At 36.1% G+C, this 18007-nt stretch overlaps 1 protein-coding gene across 1 annotated transcript in view; it reads left to right on the forward strand.

Annotated features, from left to right (window-relative positions):
• The window catches only part of SKAP1 (src kinase associated phosphoprotein 1), a 333115-nt gene that overhangs the window by 74007 nt on the left and 241101 nt on the right, over positions 1-18007 (forward strand). The window contains exon 5 of the mRNA XM_049766353.1: positions 16302-16415. Coding sequence (XP_049622310.1) covers positions 16302-16415 — 114 coding nt within the window. The remainder of the gene's footprint in view (positions 1-16301; positions 16416-18007) is intronic.

Below are 18007 nucleotides of genomic sequence, written 5' to 3' on the forward strand. Positions count from 1 at the left end.
TTTATTAATCTGTATAACAAAATTATATATATTTTTAATCCTCAGTATGTTTTTATAGTGATAAATATGAGCCAATGAAATTTCTTGCCATCTTGAAGATTCTTTGTCTATATGAGTAGTACAGAGGGTTTCTGAGACTCATTCGACATATTTCAATATGAAAAATTTGCTCTGTGTGAATCAAAAATCTTATTTTGAAATGACAAGCCATTTTTCAAAGAAAATTAATGTCTAAAAACAGGTTGGCAAAAGCAAATAGTGCAAAGTGAATAAATAAAATGTTATTACAAAGTCATATTAACTATAGATTAAGAGATTTTAAAGCATATAAAGTAATATGTAGACTTTATTTGCATCCTGAGTCAAACTATAAAAATGATATTTATGAGAGAATTAGAAATTTGAACAGTGACTGGATATTTTATGTTAGTAAAGTTTTGTTAATTTTTTAGATGTATAATTATATTGTGCTTATTTTTTTAAAAGAGTCCTTATCTTAGGGAAATGTATGCTGTGATATTTAAAGATAAAGCGATAGATTCTACGTAATCAAAATAATATGGAGTGAGGTTAGAGAGAGATATGGAGTGGGTATAAATGAATCAATATAGATAAGAAATGAACTCTTATTGATTAACTTTTATTATTAAATCTTATTAGTCAATTAACAACAATCAATTAACTCTTATTATTGATTAGGTGTACATGGGGGTTATTTCACTGTTTTATCTATTTTTGTCTATTTAAAATACTCCCATAATGCAAACATAAAAGAAAGAAATCCATATTGAGATAAATAAAAAGGTATAATGCTCTTTTGTTTTTATTTTGATACCCAGCACATTAATGTATAAAACACATAGGTTTCTTTGACATGTAAAGCACTGAGTAGTGAGCTTTAAAAATAATAATAAAATGGATGAGGCAGAAAGAGAGTACAGAGGTTAAAACACTGTTTTTTGTTTTGTTTTGTTTTGTTTTGCTTGTGGGATGCTGTGACAGTGGATTGAATTGGGCCGTGCATATGGTGGCCTGAATACTATCAGAAGTGGTGTCTGAGACACTACATCTGAGTGTACCCCAATCCCATTTTGATTTTGTTTTTGAGATGCGGCTCAAAGTTGTCACTCAGAAGCAGAGCATGTGCTTGGTAGGTGTGAGACCCCACAGGCCAAGTGTCACCCCAGTATTGCTTCTAATGTGTGATCCTCAGCCCCACAACCTAAGTGTGTGTGAACATTACATAGAATGTGGCTCCTGATAACTACCACAATCAAATATGCAACCCCAAATCATTTCAACATCATCAAGGACAAAAAAAGGGGGGAATTGTTTTGTTTCAAGTGTAATTATTTCTTATAAAAAAACACATGAGCTCTGATATTAGATATGAATCCCAGAGAGAGGTATTAACAAGCTTTGTGAGCTATAGCAAACAATCTAATCATCTCAGCTGCAAAATCCCCCTGATAATATCAACTCCATAGCTCGGCACTGTAATGAGTTATAATGAGAGGATGAAATTTTGAGAGAGCTTGTCACTTAGTAAGTACTTCCTAAAGGGTACCAAGTACTTACTGTTTTCTTTGGGGATAGGTGGTGTACACCCAGTGATGCTCAGGGACTACTTCTTGATCTGTGCACAGAGGTTACTTCTGGTGGTAAACAGAAGACCATATGTGATACCAGGGATCGAACCACAGTTGGTCACATGCAAGGCAGGCACTATAACCCCTATACTATCTCTCTAACATTTTATATCTTCTCATAAAATTCATCCATTCCAGCTAATGTAGGACTATACAACTCACCATGCATATCTTTGTGAAGTTCATATTTAAAGGATTTCTGTGTAGAATTTTTATTGGTAGGCACTTCAGAGGTTAGATTTATGAGTTTAAACTGCTCTGTAATGTCTGAGGCATGTTGAATCGAAGCATGGGTATCACTTAACTTCTTGTCTCTTACTATCACATACTTGGAGCATGTAGTTATGACAACTACAAGAAGCAAACCATTAAAGCAGCAAAGAAACACCATCTTTGCACTGAGGGGAAAAAAAGAAAAAAAGGGTTTCCCTTTGAAGTTGAAGAGAAGTGTTTTTGAATTAATGGAGTGTACAGTGATTTTTTACTAAGTTTTATTTATGAAAATATTCTTTGCATTTATGCCAAAAGGTTTTAGCATGGTTGTAAGTAGGACTTATACAAAGAAATACAACCCAAATTTATGACGTGTTTGCAAATGTAAGAAAAAGTCTGAATTTACAATATTCATAATTTATTGTTAAGTATCTTTCTACCACTATTCTTGGAATGCTAATATTTTATAAATACAAGTGTTGATCATGAACCTAGAATATCTTAGCCTATACTACTTAAAAAAAAAAAAAGAAATCTTGGGCCCGGAGAGATAGCACAGTGGTGTTTGCCTTGCAAGCAGTCGATCCAGGATCTAAGGTGTTTGGTTCAAATCCCGGTGTCCCATATGGTCCCCCATGCCTACCAGGGGCTATTTCTGAGCAGACAGCCAGGAGTAACCCCTGAGCACCGCCTAGTGTAGCTCAAAAACCAAAAAAAAAAAAAAAAGAAATCTTTCAGAATGTCTTCTGTATCTTTGGAGAATTTAAGGGAGCATGTGTGAGGGTGAATATATACAGGACTAAAACGTCTGACTTTGGCTTTAGTCCAATCTTTTAGCATCAACAATCTTGACATCGGCTTTTGTGACTTGACTTCCTTAGTCCTTCCCTGCCGCTTTCCTTATTTTCTACATCTTTTACAAATTAATCTGTAAAAAGAGGATACACATACATATAAACACACATGCTTACACACACACACACACACACACACACACACGGATTGTTTTGGAAGTTACTTACTTACTTTGATACTCTTTCAAACATTTTATTTCCTGTAACATTTACTGGCTAGGATGTTTTAGAGGGAAATACTGCATTAAAAAATCAATGCACTGTTTTGCAACTACTGTAAAAAAATAAAGCAGCTTTTTTAAAAAGTGAAGAAAGCTAAGTTTTTGTTTGTTTGCTTTTTAAGAAATCTACTTAGAAAGATGTGAGGGGAGAGAAAGAGGAATACAGTGTTCAAGAGAGAACATGGGTTTCTCCAGAATGGAAAAAAGCAGAAGAGAGAAAAACCATAGTTAAAAAGAGAACACAAACTTGTTTTGTTGTTGTTGTTGTTGTTGTTGTTGTTGTTTTTTAGCTACACTTAATCATGCTCTGTGCTCAGGAATTACTCCTGATGACCTTATGGGGTGCTGACAATCTCACCCCAGTTGGCTGTATGCAAGGCAAATGCCCTACCTACAATGCTATTGAGCTGGCCACCAAAATAGCTTTAAAATAAAAATAATAAAAAAAAAAAGTCTCACTGTAAAACCACCCCACGCACAGTATCTCCAACCCCAGGTGAATGAGTCTGAATAAGGGTCACACATGAAATAATCCAAACCAGGCTGAGGGTGAAACACCTATTGTCTGGCAGTCTTCTATCTCGTATCACCAGCAAGCTGCCTGTCAGAACTGTTTTTATTGAGCACAGAGGCCACCCCCAGGTGGGGGCAGTAAGGACATAATAAGGGCAGATAGTTCCGGCTAACCTGAGCCTGTCCTGCCCAGATTTACCTGTAAGCTGATCTTTATTTTGTGTGAAACCAAATTGTAAACAAACAGATTTAAAGAAACCAGGGATGATCTTTGTTTGGGTAAAATAAGGTGTAACCTAACAACTCACTCTTTTCTTTTAAATATTAAAAAATATTCTAAGACTTTGATTTTCATTTTGAATGTCCTATTCTAGAGTACATGATTTTATAGCATAATAAAAAGAACTGACTTACATGAAGGTGAAAGAAATCTTCGAAGTCAGATGCTGCTGCCTTTTATATGATACACACTATATTATGATATACAAGGAAATTCATTCTAAATTGTTTTGAACAACAAAGACTCTAAACAGCCTTAAAGTTCACCAGTGGCAGACTGGTTCAATAAATTGTTATACTCATTTAGTAAAATGTTACTTAAAGGTTAGAAGAAAATAACACACATATATGTGTAAGATAGAAAATTTCTCCAAGCATAGTAAGCGGAAAAAGTAATTTGGACAGTAGACAGTGTTTTTATTTATACATGTGTGTCTGGCTGTGTGCATATGAAGCACATGCCAGGAATGTGTTTGCATTTATTGATGTCCAGGATATGTTTGGAAGGCTACAACTAAACTTCTGTTGAAAGAAAGAGATTTTTCTTTGTTTTCTTTGTCGTTTTTTCTCGTTCTGTTTGTTGTTCCCTTCCTCTGTGAATGGTAAAGAAGTTTTTCATTATTATATTCTTTGTCACTTTAGAAATTTGAGAGATAGTACAGTGGGTAAAGGTACTTGCCTTGAACTTGGCCAATCTGAATTTTGTCTCCGGCACCCAATATGGTTCCCTGAGCCCACTAGGAGTGATCATTGAGCATAGAGCCAGGAGAAAGTCCTGAGTACCACCAGATGTAACTAAACTACCAAAATAAATAAACTCCACACACACAGGGACACTGTTATCGTTAGATAGAATATTAATAGATTGGGGCTAGAGAGTTAGTACAATGAGAAAGGTGTTGACCTGAATATGGCCAACCCAGGTTTGATCCCTAGTACTCCATCAGGAGTGAAATCTGAACAATATTTTGTGTCCCCTCAAAAAAAAAAAAAACCTAAATAAAATTTATAGGAAACTCTCACAAAGAACTGAAAGAAGAACTGCTTATCAGTTTGAAGAATAATCAAGGGAGAGAAAATTATTTTCCTTCTTGTAACATTTGAAACTTTTGCTCTGAAGGGTTTTAATTTTTGCTTGGTTTTTTTGGGGGGAGGGGCACATTTTGCAGTCTTCAGAGATTACTACTGGTTCTGTTCTCATACCTCACACCTAGTGGCCTGAGAGTTGCCCAGTGGTAGGGCACTTGCCTTGCATGCTGCTGACCTAGGACTGGCCCGGGTTTGATTCCAGGCATTCCCAGGTGGTGCCAATCCTGTCAGGAGCAATTTCTGAGTGCAGAGCCAGGAGATAGCAAAGAAAATGAGGTACTTGCTAAATTAATTACTGCCTTTTATTCATGTGATGAGCCTAGAGAAAAGGATGAACATATCACTTCTTTTATCTCTGACCCAACACAAAAAATCAAGTCAGTATAGTTTCTAAACATAGATTTTCAGGGTAAGGATTAGTTTAACTTCTCTCTGTGTTCTGAGCTGGTTTATGGTGAGATGGCTTAACACACCAAGAAAAGTGTGGATCATGGGTAAATATGGAACTCATTACTGCATCTCTCTCTGGAAGATGGTGAAGAAAATTGAAATCAGCTAACATACCAAGTACATGTGCTTCTTTTGTGGCAAGACAAGATGAAGAGACAGGATGTGGGCATCTGGCACTGTGGTGGTTCCTGTCTGAAAACCGTGGTGGGTGGTGCCTGGATCTCCAATACCACTTATGCTGTCACAGTCAAATCTGCCATCAGAGACTTAAAGAATTGAAAGACCAGTAGATCTGCCACTTGGAATATTACTAGCCTATTATAAATGGGTTATTTTTTTTATAAAAAAAAATTACTCTTAACTCAGGTGTGCTGCCTCTGACAAATTTTCATGCATTGAACAAAATTTTAGGAGAAAAATACAGCTTCTTTGAATAGGAAATTTTGTGGTTCCTCTGCTTAAAATTTTTTTATGAGTGACTACTATCTTGCTTCCTTGGATTTAAACTTCATGAATTTGTTTGATATTTGAAGGATTAAAAATATGATGGTTGGGTCTGATTCTATTCTAAAACACTAATGCTTCGCCTTGCTCCATCAATACATACTTCTGCCAGAAACCAGTTTAATCATTATGGTTTATCAGGCTGGCTGAAGAATCACTAAATAAAGGAAAGGAACTACTTAATTGTAGACAGGGGATTTATATGATATATAAAATAAAGTTTCCACTTACTGCTGAGTCTTGTAAAGCAATAGTAAAATTAATCTTTGAGCCTCTCTGCCCTTGTCTGCTGAGTGTATTTAATAGGTATTTACCAGGTAAAAATAAGTTCGTGACCATAGTTCTTCTCTAAAAGTTTTTTAAATTTAAAAGTGACATCACTTATGTCCACTTTAATAACTGTGCATTTTGTTGGGCTGGGAGATGCTACAGTGGTTTGTGGTTAAGCTCAAACCTGACTAGTACGCACTGTTGTGACCTGGCAGTGAATGTATTCACTCCAGCACTGGTTGTTCTTGTTCTATGTGCTGAGTGCCAGTCTTGGGTGAGATTGTATCTCATTGTTGTTTTGATTTGTGTCTCCCCAAATGATTAATGATGTGGAGCATTTTTTTTCATGTGCCTTTTGGCCATTCTTTGAGGAAATGTCTGTTCATTTCTTCTTCCTATTTTGATATGGGATTAGATGTTATTGTTGTTGTTGTTGTTGTTTTCTTGCTAAGCTCTACTAGTGCCTTGTATATCTTAGATATTAACCCCGTATAAGTTTGGGGTGAATATTCACTTATTCTGTGGGTAGTCTTTGTAGCTTAGTCACCATTTCCTTTGATGTGCAGAAGCTTCTTAGTTTCATGTAGTCCCATTTGTTTATCTTTGCTTCTACTTACTTGGTCAGTGATGTTTCATTCTTGAATATGCATGTTAGCTTAAGTGTCGTGGAGTGCTCTGCCTATGTTTTTAAAAGGTTTTATGATTTATAAAGTCTTTAATTCATTTTAATTTGGAAAAATATGGGTATTTATTTTTTATGTTTTAATTTTTTTTCAATATGGGTATTTCATAAAAAACTTGAAATTGATCCATATGATCCAGAAATACTACTTTTAGGAATATACCCTAAAAGCTCAAAAACACATTCTGCATTCTTATGTTCATCACAGCACTGTTTACAACATCCAGTATCTAGAAACAACCTAAGTATCTGCGACAGAGAAGTGGATAAGTTATGGTACATCTACTTAATGGAATACTATGCAGCTATTAGAAAAGAATGAAGCCATAAATTTGTTTATGCATGGATAGATATGGAGAGTATTATACTGAACTGTATAAGCTCTCCAGAGAGGGGAATAAACATATAATGATTTCACTCATTTGTGGAATATTGAAAAATAGTATGGTATTAATATTCAGAGACAATAAAGAAGAACACCAGTAAGGCCAGGAGGACCAGTCCATGGTAGAATGCTTACCACAAAGTGCAGGAAGTGCATTTAGGTTAGAGAAGGAACAATGATAGTTGGAAATTATCGCTCTGAAAAAAGAACTGAGGGCTGAAAGAAGATAAAGCGATATACCTGATACCACCCAGTAACAATATTGCAAACCACAGTATCTAAAAGCGAAAAAGAAAGAGAGAGAAAGAAAGAGGGAGAGAATAAAAATTTCTACCCTAGAGGCAGCAAGGGGGGAGGGCAGAAGGGAAATTGGGGACATTGATGGCAGGAAATGTACACTGATGAGGGGTAGGATTGAAACTCAATCATGAACAACTTTGTAACTGTGAGAAATAAAAACCCAACTGTATTGTGAATAACTTTGTAACCACAGTGTTTAAATAAAGTAATTAAAAAACGATAAATATATTGGGGCCAGACAGGTGGCACAGCGGTAGGACTTTTGCCTTGCACCTGGCTGACGTAGGAAGTACCTCGGTTCGATCCCCTGGGGTCTCATATGGTCCCCAAAGCCAGGAGCAATTTCTGAGGGTTCAAAGCAATAGTATGGTGGGTTGCCTGTGACTTATCAGGTTGATCTCCATTACTTCTCCTTACGCCAGGAGCCCGCCAGGAGTAATTCAGAGCACAGAGCCAGGAATAAGACCCGAGTACTGTGAATGAATAAATAAAATGAATAAATAAAATAAGGAAATGTTAGTTCTTGTTAAATTTCTGTTTTAAAAGTGACCAAAAGTTGGGCCAGGAGAGATAGCACAGCGGCGTTTGCCTTGCAAGCAGCCGATTCAGGACCAAAGGTGGTTGGTTCGAATCCCGGTGTCCCACATGATTCCCCGTGCCTGCCAGGAGCTATTTCTGAGCAGACAGCCAGGAGTCTGAGCACTGCCGGGTGTTGCCCCCCCCCCCAAAAAAAAGTGACCAAAAGTTGATAGTGAGGATTTTGGGGTTGATATTACTGACAAAGACATCACTCTCTAGTTTTTATGTTACAAAATGTTTTACACTTTTCTGGTTTGCTAATCTAACCCAAAATCCATTTTTTGCTGTTTTATTTTTACTCCTTGTACTTTTGTCTTTTGTTTTTTCAGGCCACACCCATTTGATTCTCGGGGTTACTCCTGGCTAAGCGCTCAGAAATTGCCCCTGGCTTGGAGGGACCATATGGGACGCGGGGGGCGGGGATTGAACCGGGGTCATTCCTTGGCTAGCACTTGCAAGGCAGACACCTTACCTCTAGCGCCACCTCGCCGGCCCCACTCCTTGTACTTTTGTAAAACCTTTGTTATGTCTTAATATAACCTATAGATAACCTATAGATATATAGTACCATGCTTCCTTAGTAGAAGATATTATAATCTAACTGGCCTTTCAAATGTAATATTGGTAACCTAACTTCTAGACTTAGTAAAAACTATGGTGGCTACTTGGAATGGCTACTTGGATAGAAAGGGAAGGGGTCTAGAGCAATGAATTGTTTGGTGGTGGGATGACACTGGAGTGGTAGTGTGAGTGGTAAGAATTCTGCACATGTAGGGTTGTGAAACTAACCCCCTAAAATTCCATAATATAATAAAGTAATTAAATGTCAGTGAAACAAACAGAAACATTGGTAAATAAACCAAATAATCTGAATAATCTTAGAATGTAGATTAGAAGTGGAGACTAAGATCCACCATCACACTTAGTAATTTGAAAAATAAAAGAATAGGAAAATAGAGAAGTATGAATTGATGGTAATAAAATTGATGGTGTAATTTCATAATTTTAAACTATTTTTATTCATAAAGCATAAAGGGTTTAAAATTTTAATGAAGCAAGGTCAAATCTACATTTATATTAATGTTACCTCATTTTCTGTGAGCCAGCATCAAAATATCCAAGACTCAACACAGTCAAACAGAGCTGCTGAAAAAATATTCAATATATTCATCAAATTAAACCAAAAGTTGTGGTATTTCATTTTTCTAAGTTTGAAGTTTATGACAAAAAAATCACATTTAAAATATGTATCAACAATCCCACTGCAATCAGTTTTAACCTATGAGTTGTACTAGTTCATTCTTTTTGTTGTTGTTGTTTTCTTTTGTTTTGGGGTCACACTAAGTGGCACTCAGGGGTTACTCCTGGGTGTGTTCTCAGAAATTGCTCCTGGCCAGCACAGGGTTCCATATGGGATGCCAGGATTTGAACCACCATCCATCCCGAATCAGCTGCATGCAAGGCAAACACCCAACTACTGTGCTATCTCTCAGGCCCCACTAGTTCATTCTTTTTATTTCTTTATTCTTACGAATTCATTCTTGATTGGATCATTGGTCACCTTTGGGATCCATACCTGTTGTAACTTCTTGTATCACAACAACTTGTAAAATTTTTTTCTTTTTACACACACACCACAACTTGTAAAAAATTATTATTTTCTCATTTTGAAGCCAAACCCAATCAGTAGTGCTCAGAACTAACTCCTGGCAGTGCTCAGGGGAGTTGAAATCAGGTTGGCCACATGGAAGGCCTTCCTTGCTATACTATCTCTCCAGCCCCAAATTAATTCAGTTGATCGTAGATTTACTTTTACGAAGTAAAAGAAGTACTAATTAATAGCACATGTCATAAATTTAAGTCATCAAGTATCATTCAGAATGCTTTGCCTTTGGGTAATTATTATGATTTATAAAGCGTGCAGATTTTGAGAGTGTATAGCTCAGTGGATTAGATTAAGAGTTTAGTAATCAGATAAGGTAAAATCAATGCCAGGATTTGCCACCAATGTGTGACTTGTGTGATTTTGAATAAGTTAATGTTTTTGGCACATTCATATCTGTGTTTCAATTTATTCATATTTGTGTTTCAATCTGAAGTTTTGGGATAAGATATAATTGGATTCTTTTAAGGATTAGATAATATATGAAAAATATTGACCCAGAGCCTGTGCTCAGTGACTGTATTTTTATTATTGTATAGTTGATTATGTCACCCTGCAAGTCAAAACATGTTGAAAATTCAGTTGAATGACTTAGTAATAAGAATTAAGTACCGAGAATACAGTGGTCCAAGGGAAACAGCTGTGGCCCAATCATTTCAGGTTGTGACTGCCTGGTTGCCATATGATAAATGTATTCATTTTACTCTATGTTTACCCACATACCACAAGTACCTAGGTTTACATGTTTTGAAGCCTGTCAAAATCTCATTACTATTGAAAATATTCCAACTCAGCAGGTTCTATTTTAGAAGCAGTTGAACAATAACAGTGGTAGATGGAATGTGTTAGTGTAAAGCCAGAATGATTGCTGACAGTCTGTAGTTTGCTTTATGAAGTATGCATTGTCACATATACAATTATCTGGTTTCTATTTGTTGCTGCCAGCGCTCCACTTGGTTAATATCCAGGAGTATGCCTTTAAGTGAAGCATAAGAAGGGTTAAAAATTCTCAGTATTTTCTGGAGGGGGTGGGGGAAAGGAACCGAGGCGGTCACGTGTTGGGTACCTTTTTTTTTTTTTAAATAAGAAGTAGGTTCATGCCACACACTGCAGCCCACCCTACTGGTTAAAATGAAAAACTACACCATAAAGGACCATTTTATTGAAGGTATAGGAAGGAATGTTTCAATTGACTCCCACAAGGCATTTTCCTGTCTAGCCCACAAGTTACAGATGTAGTTTACTTTGAAAATATTATTAGACCAGATGATCCCTTGGTTGCCATCTTTAAAGGTGTTTCAGATTCTGCTGTACATGTTTAATCAATTTGGTTTCACTTCTGAACACTCAGATATGAATGTTGCAAATGATCTCTCTAAAGAATCTTAGAAGTTGGTTTTTCTTAGCCTAATTAGGCTATCAGAAAATGGTATCCTAAACTAAACAACTTAGTCTTACTCACAATTTCTTTCTTGATGGGCCAACTCTAGTTGGAACAAGTTTGTTTGTCTTTTATCAATTTTTTAAAAGATTGATAAGTGAAAACTTTCTTTACCTGGCCCATCAATTGTTCTGTAGACTTTATGATGCTCAATACTGTTACACTCACTGAAAGGGCCTTGGGGGAATAAAGAGAATATTTATACATTGAGTTATGACTAGATGTAGGAGGAAAGAAGAAGAGATGGGCAGGAAGTCAGATCGTATGGAACAGAGAAGAATTTGAGACCTTCACAACACATGGATTGATCACAAGAACTAACCACGCAAATCCAAATGGATATTTAGAAATCAGTGAAGCCTGTAGGATGTTCTGTGGAAAATACCATACATTTTATAACCTACAAGCATGTGCAAAATGTCCATAATTTATAATGAAAGTTTCATGGAACTCTAGTTTTGGTGTTGTAAATAAGCTCCATAACATACCTATATTTTGAGTTTTACTTCACATCTATGGACACATATGTACCTCATGTGTTTTTAGTTGGCGATATATTCACCAGTTTAGGTGAATTTTTATAATAAGGAGTCATAAGCTGCAGTTTGGCTATTGTTATTATTGTTCAAGCTTTGGGAACTTACATTGTTAAATTGGCCCATGAAAACTGGTAATTCATGCTGCCAAGCATGAAAACCATTTGAATCCAGGAACTTTATTTGTAGCATTTTGTTTAGGATTTGTTAAAAAGGGGGATGTATATCTCACTAACTGTGAAATATTAGTTGAAATTATGTGTTTATTCTCAGTAGCAACAATAAAAACAAACTTTCAAATTTGTAGACATTTACATTGATCTCAATTTCATTATATTGTACGTTACTTATATCTCCTTATATTATACAGGAAATAATAATAAACTTTAAAGTTTTAAACTGCCCTATATCAACAGTTGGTTGCAGGCGTGGGTAGTCTTTGTAACATTGCAATTATTTAGAAAAGAAATCAGGGGGCCATATTGTAATATGGAAAAATTAAATCTTTACATAGTGAATAAACACACATTTATTCATATGTTTTTTTAATGTACTTTTTTAATGCTTAACTGCTTTCTGTCTTTTCTTTCCATTTCTTTGGTAAAATTGTCACTATCAACTTGTTTTGTCCCTAAGTAGTATCACAAGTTCAGAATCAGATAAGCTTGCTTTGAGTCAAAATAGTTACAAGGGGTGCATCATCATGGTTTGTTTCCCCCCTGTTTTATTTGGAATTAAATTAGGAAATGGAAGTTCTTAGCAATTTAATTCACTTCTCCATAAAGTTTATGGAGCAGCAACAGCTGGTTGAATCCATGACAGAAAAAAAACCGACTTCTAGTGGCTAAGCTATTGTTTCAGAATTAAGGGGTGGGGGTAGAGGACGGGGGAGACTCGTTAACTGTTAATGAAAAGACGGGGAATAAAAACAAATGGCTCAGCAACCTTAGCAAATTACCTTACACCTGACACAAAGCTGCCTTATTTTTCTGCTCCTACCCTCAGAAATTCCCAACTTATCACTCTATGGAGCACAAACAAAATTGAATTTGACTCTCAGGAAAGAATAGAGAAATCATCTCCCTTATAGGCCTCTCAGCATGATACTCAGTGGAAAACCTGCCATTGAATATACTAAGGAGTGTTTCTAGTGACCAATTCTTATGACACTTAGGATAGAGGAGAAAATTACCAGCTAATAGCAGGTGAGCCCTTGATATAGTTCCCCCAGATCTTGTTTGAAAATACAAAGAGAAAGGGCTGGAACTACTGGATGTGATTAATGGAGATATTGTGTGTTCGAATGTATATCTGTATAGAAATATATTGATTTTGAGCGAGTTGCAATGGGAAAGTGTGTCTCTAGTGGCAGGGGGTCTTGCTTGTGAGAAAGCCACTCTAAGCAGATGGAGTTCTAAGCCCTAATTGTAGAGCTGCTGAGTGGAAATGTCTGTCACTATAGTTTCTGATCATTTATGTCTGATCCCCCTGGACTACAGTAGTGGCCACTTGGAAGTGTGATTGTCAGAGCTATAGATTGATCCAGAGATCACTTACTGTTATGTTGTAAGGAAAAATGATGTTCTAAACTTAAACAAGTCCAAAATGACCACAGTAATTGCTGGTTCTTCTATAAAACTTTTCACCCATGTATCTTGAGTAGTTGTAATTATTTTAATTACATGGGAGTATCTATTTATAGTGTGTTAGAGGCTATTTTCCCCCCCTGTGTGTGCCCAAGGGAGTTGGGCCACTTGATATAACACTAAAAACACTTACAGTTACATTTCCATCATCAGAAGCTAATTGTGCTTGGATGTAAAACATATTTTTAAATGCTTCCCTCACTGCCGTTCTTAGTACTGATCTGAGCTCTGTTTCTGCTGTGTAGAGTTATATACCTTCTTGGTTTTTATCTTTTATGGAAATATGATCTTGTATTTGGCAAAGAGGTGGCCCTATTCAAAGCCCCTCTTGATTAACTATGTTTAGAAAAATAACCAGGAGGCAGAGAGATAATACAGCAGGTAATGTGCATGCCTTGTGCACAGCTGACCCAGGTTTGATCCCTAGCATCCCATATGGCCATCTGAGGACTGCCAGGCATGATCCCTGAGTACAGTGCCAGGATTAAGCCTAAACATGCCAGGTGTGACCCCAAAACAAAAACAAAAAATAGCCATAAGAGGGAATGACTTTTCCATTTAAAGTTAGTAAATTAAATGACAGATCCAGGCAAGTATTTTGGATAAGACTATAAAAATAGAAGTTCTAAATGTAGTCTGATACCCTGGACTGTAATTTTGGAACAGAAAAGAGACTTTAATGGAAAACTGTTGAAATTAAAATACTGGTATAGTTCAGATACTAAAAATGGACCAATTCAAAAATTTTGGTTTTGACAGATATGTCTTAATTATCTAAGAAATTGATATTGATAGTGGAGGGGTGAGCTGGGTAAAGGATGTGATATCTTTGCAATAAGTCTTTGTAATTAAGTCTAAAATTATTCTAGATAGAAAGTTCATTTTAACATTTTTATTCTAATCTGCTTATTTTTTAAAACTATGTCAAAATGTGCAAAAAGTAGTTTTATCAGCTTTCTGAAACAAGTAGACAACTGATCCCAAGTGATGGTTGCTAAAATAAATTCAGTATATCTCATAGCTGTTACCTCTTTCTTTGTAACCCAAACTTCATCTTTTCTTCCTTTTTAAAAATTAGATTTTGACCGGAGTGATAGTACAGCAGGTAGGATAATTGTCTTGTATGCAGACAACATAGGTCTCATCCCTGACATGACACAAGGAGTCCAGAGCCCACCAGGAACAATCCCTAAGCACAGAACCAGGTGTATACCCTGAGTAGTGCTGGGTGTGGCCAAAACAACAACAAGATTTTTATTTTGCTGAAATCTTTTTTTTTATTTATTTTTTTGTTTTTGTTTTTTTGTTGTTGTTTTTGGGTCACATCCGGCAGTGCTCAGGGGTTTCTCCTGGCTCTACACTCAGAAATCACTCCTGGCAGGCTTGGGAGACCATATGGGATGCTGGGATTCGAACCACCTTCCTTCAAGGCAAACATGCTACCTCCATGCTATCTCTTCGGCCCTGATTTTGCTGAAATCTTTTCCTTAACTTTTAACCTCACAAACTGTCTTTACTGTCAGCAGTTCATTTAGTTCATACTGATAAAGGATAATTTCAGTTGATTATTCGTGATATAAAAGTTGAACACTTTAAACCTCAGACTAGTATTTGAGGATTTTTCTTGTGAAAACAAACATTTCACAATGAGCCTTTTTCTGATTAGTAACCTAATTTAAATGAGTATTTCTTCTGATATGGACGAGTAACTGTTGAGGTTCTGTTGTGTTTTATTTTTTTGTTTTTCTTCTCTGCAATAAATTCTATAATTTATCTCTAAAATCCAATCTCTGCAGGTATACATCTACCTACCATTCAATACTGAGAGAAAAGTCTAGATAGTATCATCTAATTAATGGAAAGAGAAGATTACACCCTCCTCTTTCTCTCACTCTCGTTCTCTCTCTTTTAAAACATCATTTTATATCCTCCCCATCCTTCTGTTTAATTCTAGAAAATAAACCTTTAAAGTGAGGCAATACAGATTTTATGTAGGTTGTTTGGTTTCAATGTTCCCTAGTTGAAACCCGTAGCCAAACTATGCAGTGTTTACTGAGATCAGCATTGGTGATTTCCTTTGAAAATTAGTATTTTTGATACTATTAAATTCAGCTAAAAAATCTATTTCTCATGTTTGTGAAATGAATTAGCAGCTGTCCTTTTTATCAGCGTACTGTACCTCTGTTTGGAGGATTTTAAGGAAAGCCATTTGTAATTTAGAGCCTTTTCTTCCGGTTTCTGAGTGAGCTAACATCTTCCGTTTGAACCTTTTAAAGTCTCATAATTGCATAGGCCATTTCTACAAAAATATAATCCAATGTATGTTGGAAACACCCAAAAGAAATTATCACTGTTTTAATTGCATAATTCAGTATTGTATATACATTACCTTTCATTATAGCCACTTTGCAGAACAAATATTACCTTCTTAGGGCTTTTAGAATTCCTAAGAGGTTGGTTGCATCAGCTGTAAATTAAAATTATAAAGAGAGAAGTTTTTTTTTTTAAAAGAAAAAGAGAACTTTAAGATTTCAATACAAGAGGTGGTTTAAATAAAACTTAATGCAGTAAAATCTAGGTTCTTTCTAATTTACTTCTCTTAATTTCCAAAAAAGGAAAGCATATGGACCTTTTCTGCATTGCTTTAGAACGTTTAAATTTGTGTGATTTATTCTATTTCATGTGGAGACAGAGGCATTCAGCATAGATTGTAATCAATGGGGACATGATATCTATAAGTGTATATCCTACTAAGTTTTCATTTTAAATGTCACAGAGGTGTTCTCTCTGGTGAGAAGAGGTCTTCCTCCCTTCTCTAACAATTTCTAAGTTCTAGCTTGAGAACCTCTTGAATAAAAATTTCTCATACAAGTAAGTTGGTTCTTGAACTTACTTATCTTGTTTCTCATATGTAAATGGGATGCAAGTCCTGTCCATTAAGTAAAAGTACAATATTACTTTGTAAAGACATTTTTAGTGTTGTCCTAAGGATGACCTTATTTTTTTCCTTTTTGTGTCCCTCAACAGGAGACCAAGCTGAGCATTACCCTGGACAGAGCAGCTCAGATGATACTCAGAGTGGAACTCAGGGCCCTTTCTTCACATCAGATGCACCTTTTCTATCAGATTATCAGGAGGAGGGTGAGTGACATTCTTTTTGTATTTTGATATTTTGATACCTTTGTTCCTGATTTTTCGGTCCTCTAAATATATCTGTCTTCTGTGTGTTTTCTGTATTGATAATCACTAGTTTTAAAGAAGAACTATTTGTTTCATTGCCATGCCGATCCTTCTGGGTAATTCAATACTTCTAAAGTTAATGTATTTAGGGAAACACTAATTCCATATCAGAGCAGGAAGACATCATTATTGATCTTTTTATGAAAACTGTAGCTCAAAAGCTAAGAGAGTGTTTTAAGACTGCAGGCCCAGTTTACCTTTCTTTCAGTTTCTTAGCTTTGCCGAGTTGCATGAAAATTGGAGCTTTGATTTAATGATTACTGGCATATTCATTTGCTGTGGATTATTGGAGGCCATGAGCTCATCTTATTACAATAAAATACTGTTTTTAGCATGCTTTTTATATCCCCATGACCATATTGGCATTGTTTAAGGGGAACGGGAAGCTACCAGAACCATAAAGTAAATCTTTCTGGACCATCAGTTCCATTGAAGACTGGGGTATGGAAGGAGTTAAAGAATTCAACTGTTATAAGCATTATTTTATATTAAAATAGATTGGCATGTAATAGAATAGAATATAAAATGTACACAGAATTTTAAGAATTTCAGCCCCGTGGATGCCAGTGTCTGGCTCAGGCTCCGATATCCCAAGGGGGAAGTTCACTGCCACTTCTGGCACCTGGCCACTTGAGCAGAAGGTTTGATCGTCAGTGATGTACATGGTTATCTTATCAAAGTCTCTCTGGTGGTTTCCAGTGGGAGAATGGTAGAGATGCTACTAAACTGAATATCAAATTGGAAACATTTCATTCATTTAGGGGTTGGAACTAAAATAAGAGGATTGTTTTTTTGTATTAGTCTAAAATCTTTTTATGTATTTTTTTTCCGTGAACGTTTTCCCATGATCTTGATATTTTCTGGAGTATCAAATACCTGGTTTTAATTTTGTTTTCCTTTTTTGCTTTTTATGTTGGGCTTTCTTTCTTGGCAGGGTGAGGCATTGAGTTTGGGGACCAGATCCAATGGTGTTCAGGGGCTATGCCTGGCTGTTTGCTAGAGTGATCCCTGGAGGCGCTTAAGGGGTTGCCTTTTAATTTAGACATTAATTTCTATTTCATTTAACCCTTATTGTATATTTTGTTTTGTTTTGTTTTGTTTTTCGGGCCACACCCATTTGATGCTCAGGGGTTACTCCTGGCTAAGCGCTCAGAAATTGCCCCTGGCTTGGGGGGACCATATGGGACGCAGGGGAATCGAACCGTGGTTCTTGGCTAGCGCTTGCAAGGCAGACAGACACCTTACCTCTAGCACCACCTCGCCGCCCCCCCCCCTTTTGTATATTTATATATTTTTTCCTGTTCAGTGAAATGATAATGTTCACATTAGAACTTTATGCATTTAATTACACAGAAACTTTTTATTTTGCTTGAGCTTTGTATGCTAACACAATTGACCTTACCTAAGTTGTAAAAAATATTTTAAATGTAGGATCTGTATATTGATAACAGGCATTACTCTAAAAACATTACTTGTTATTTTTTACAAGTAAA

This window comes from Suncus etruscus, chromosome 1 (assembly GCF_024139225.1).
Source record: "Suncus etruscus isolate mSunEtr1 chromosome 1, mSunEtr1.pri.cur, whole genome shotgun sequence".
Classification (NCBI taxonomy): Eukaryota; Metazoa; Chordata; class Mammalia; order Eulipotyphla; family Soricidae; genus Suncus; species Suncus etruscus.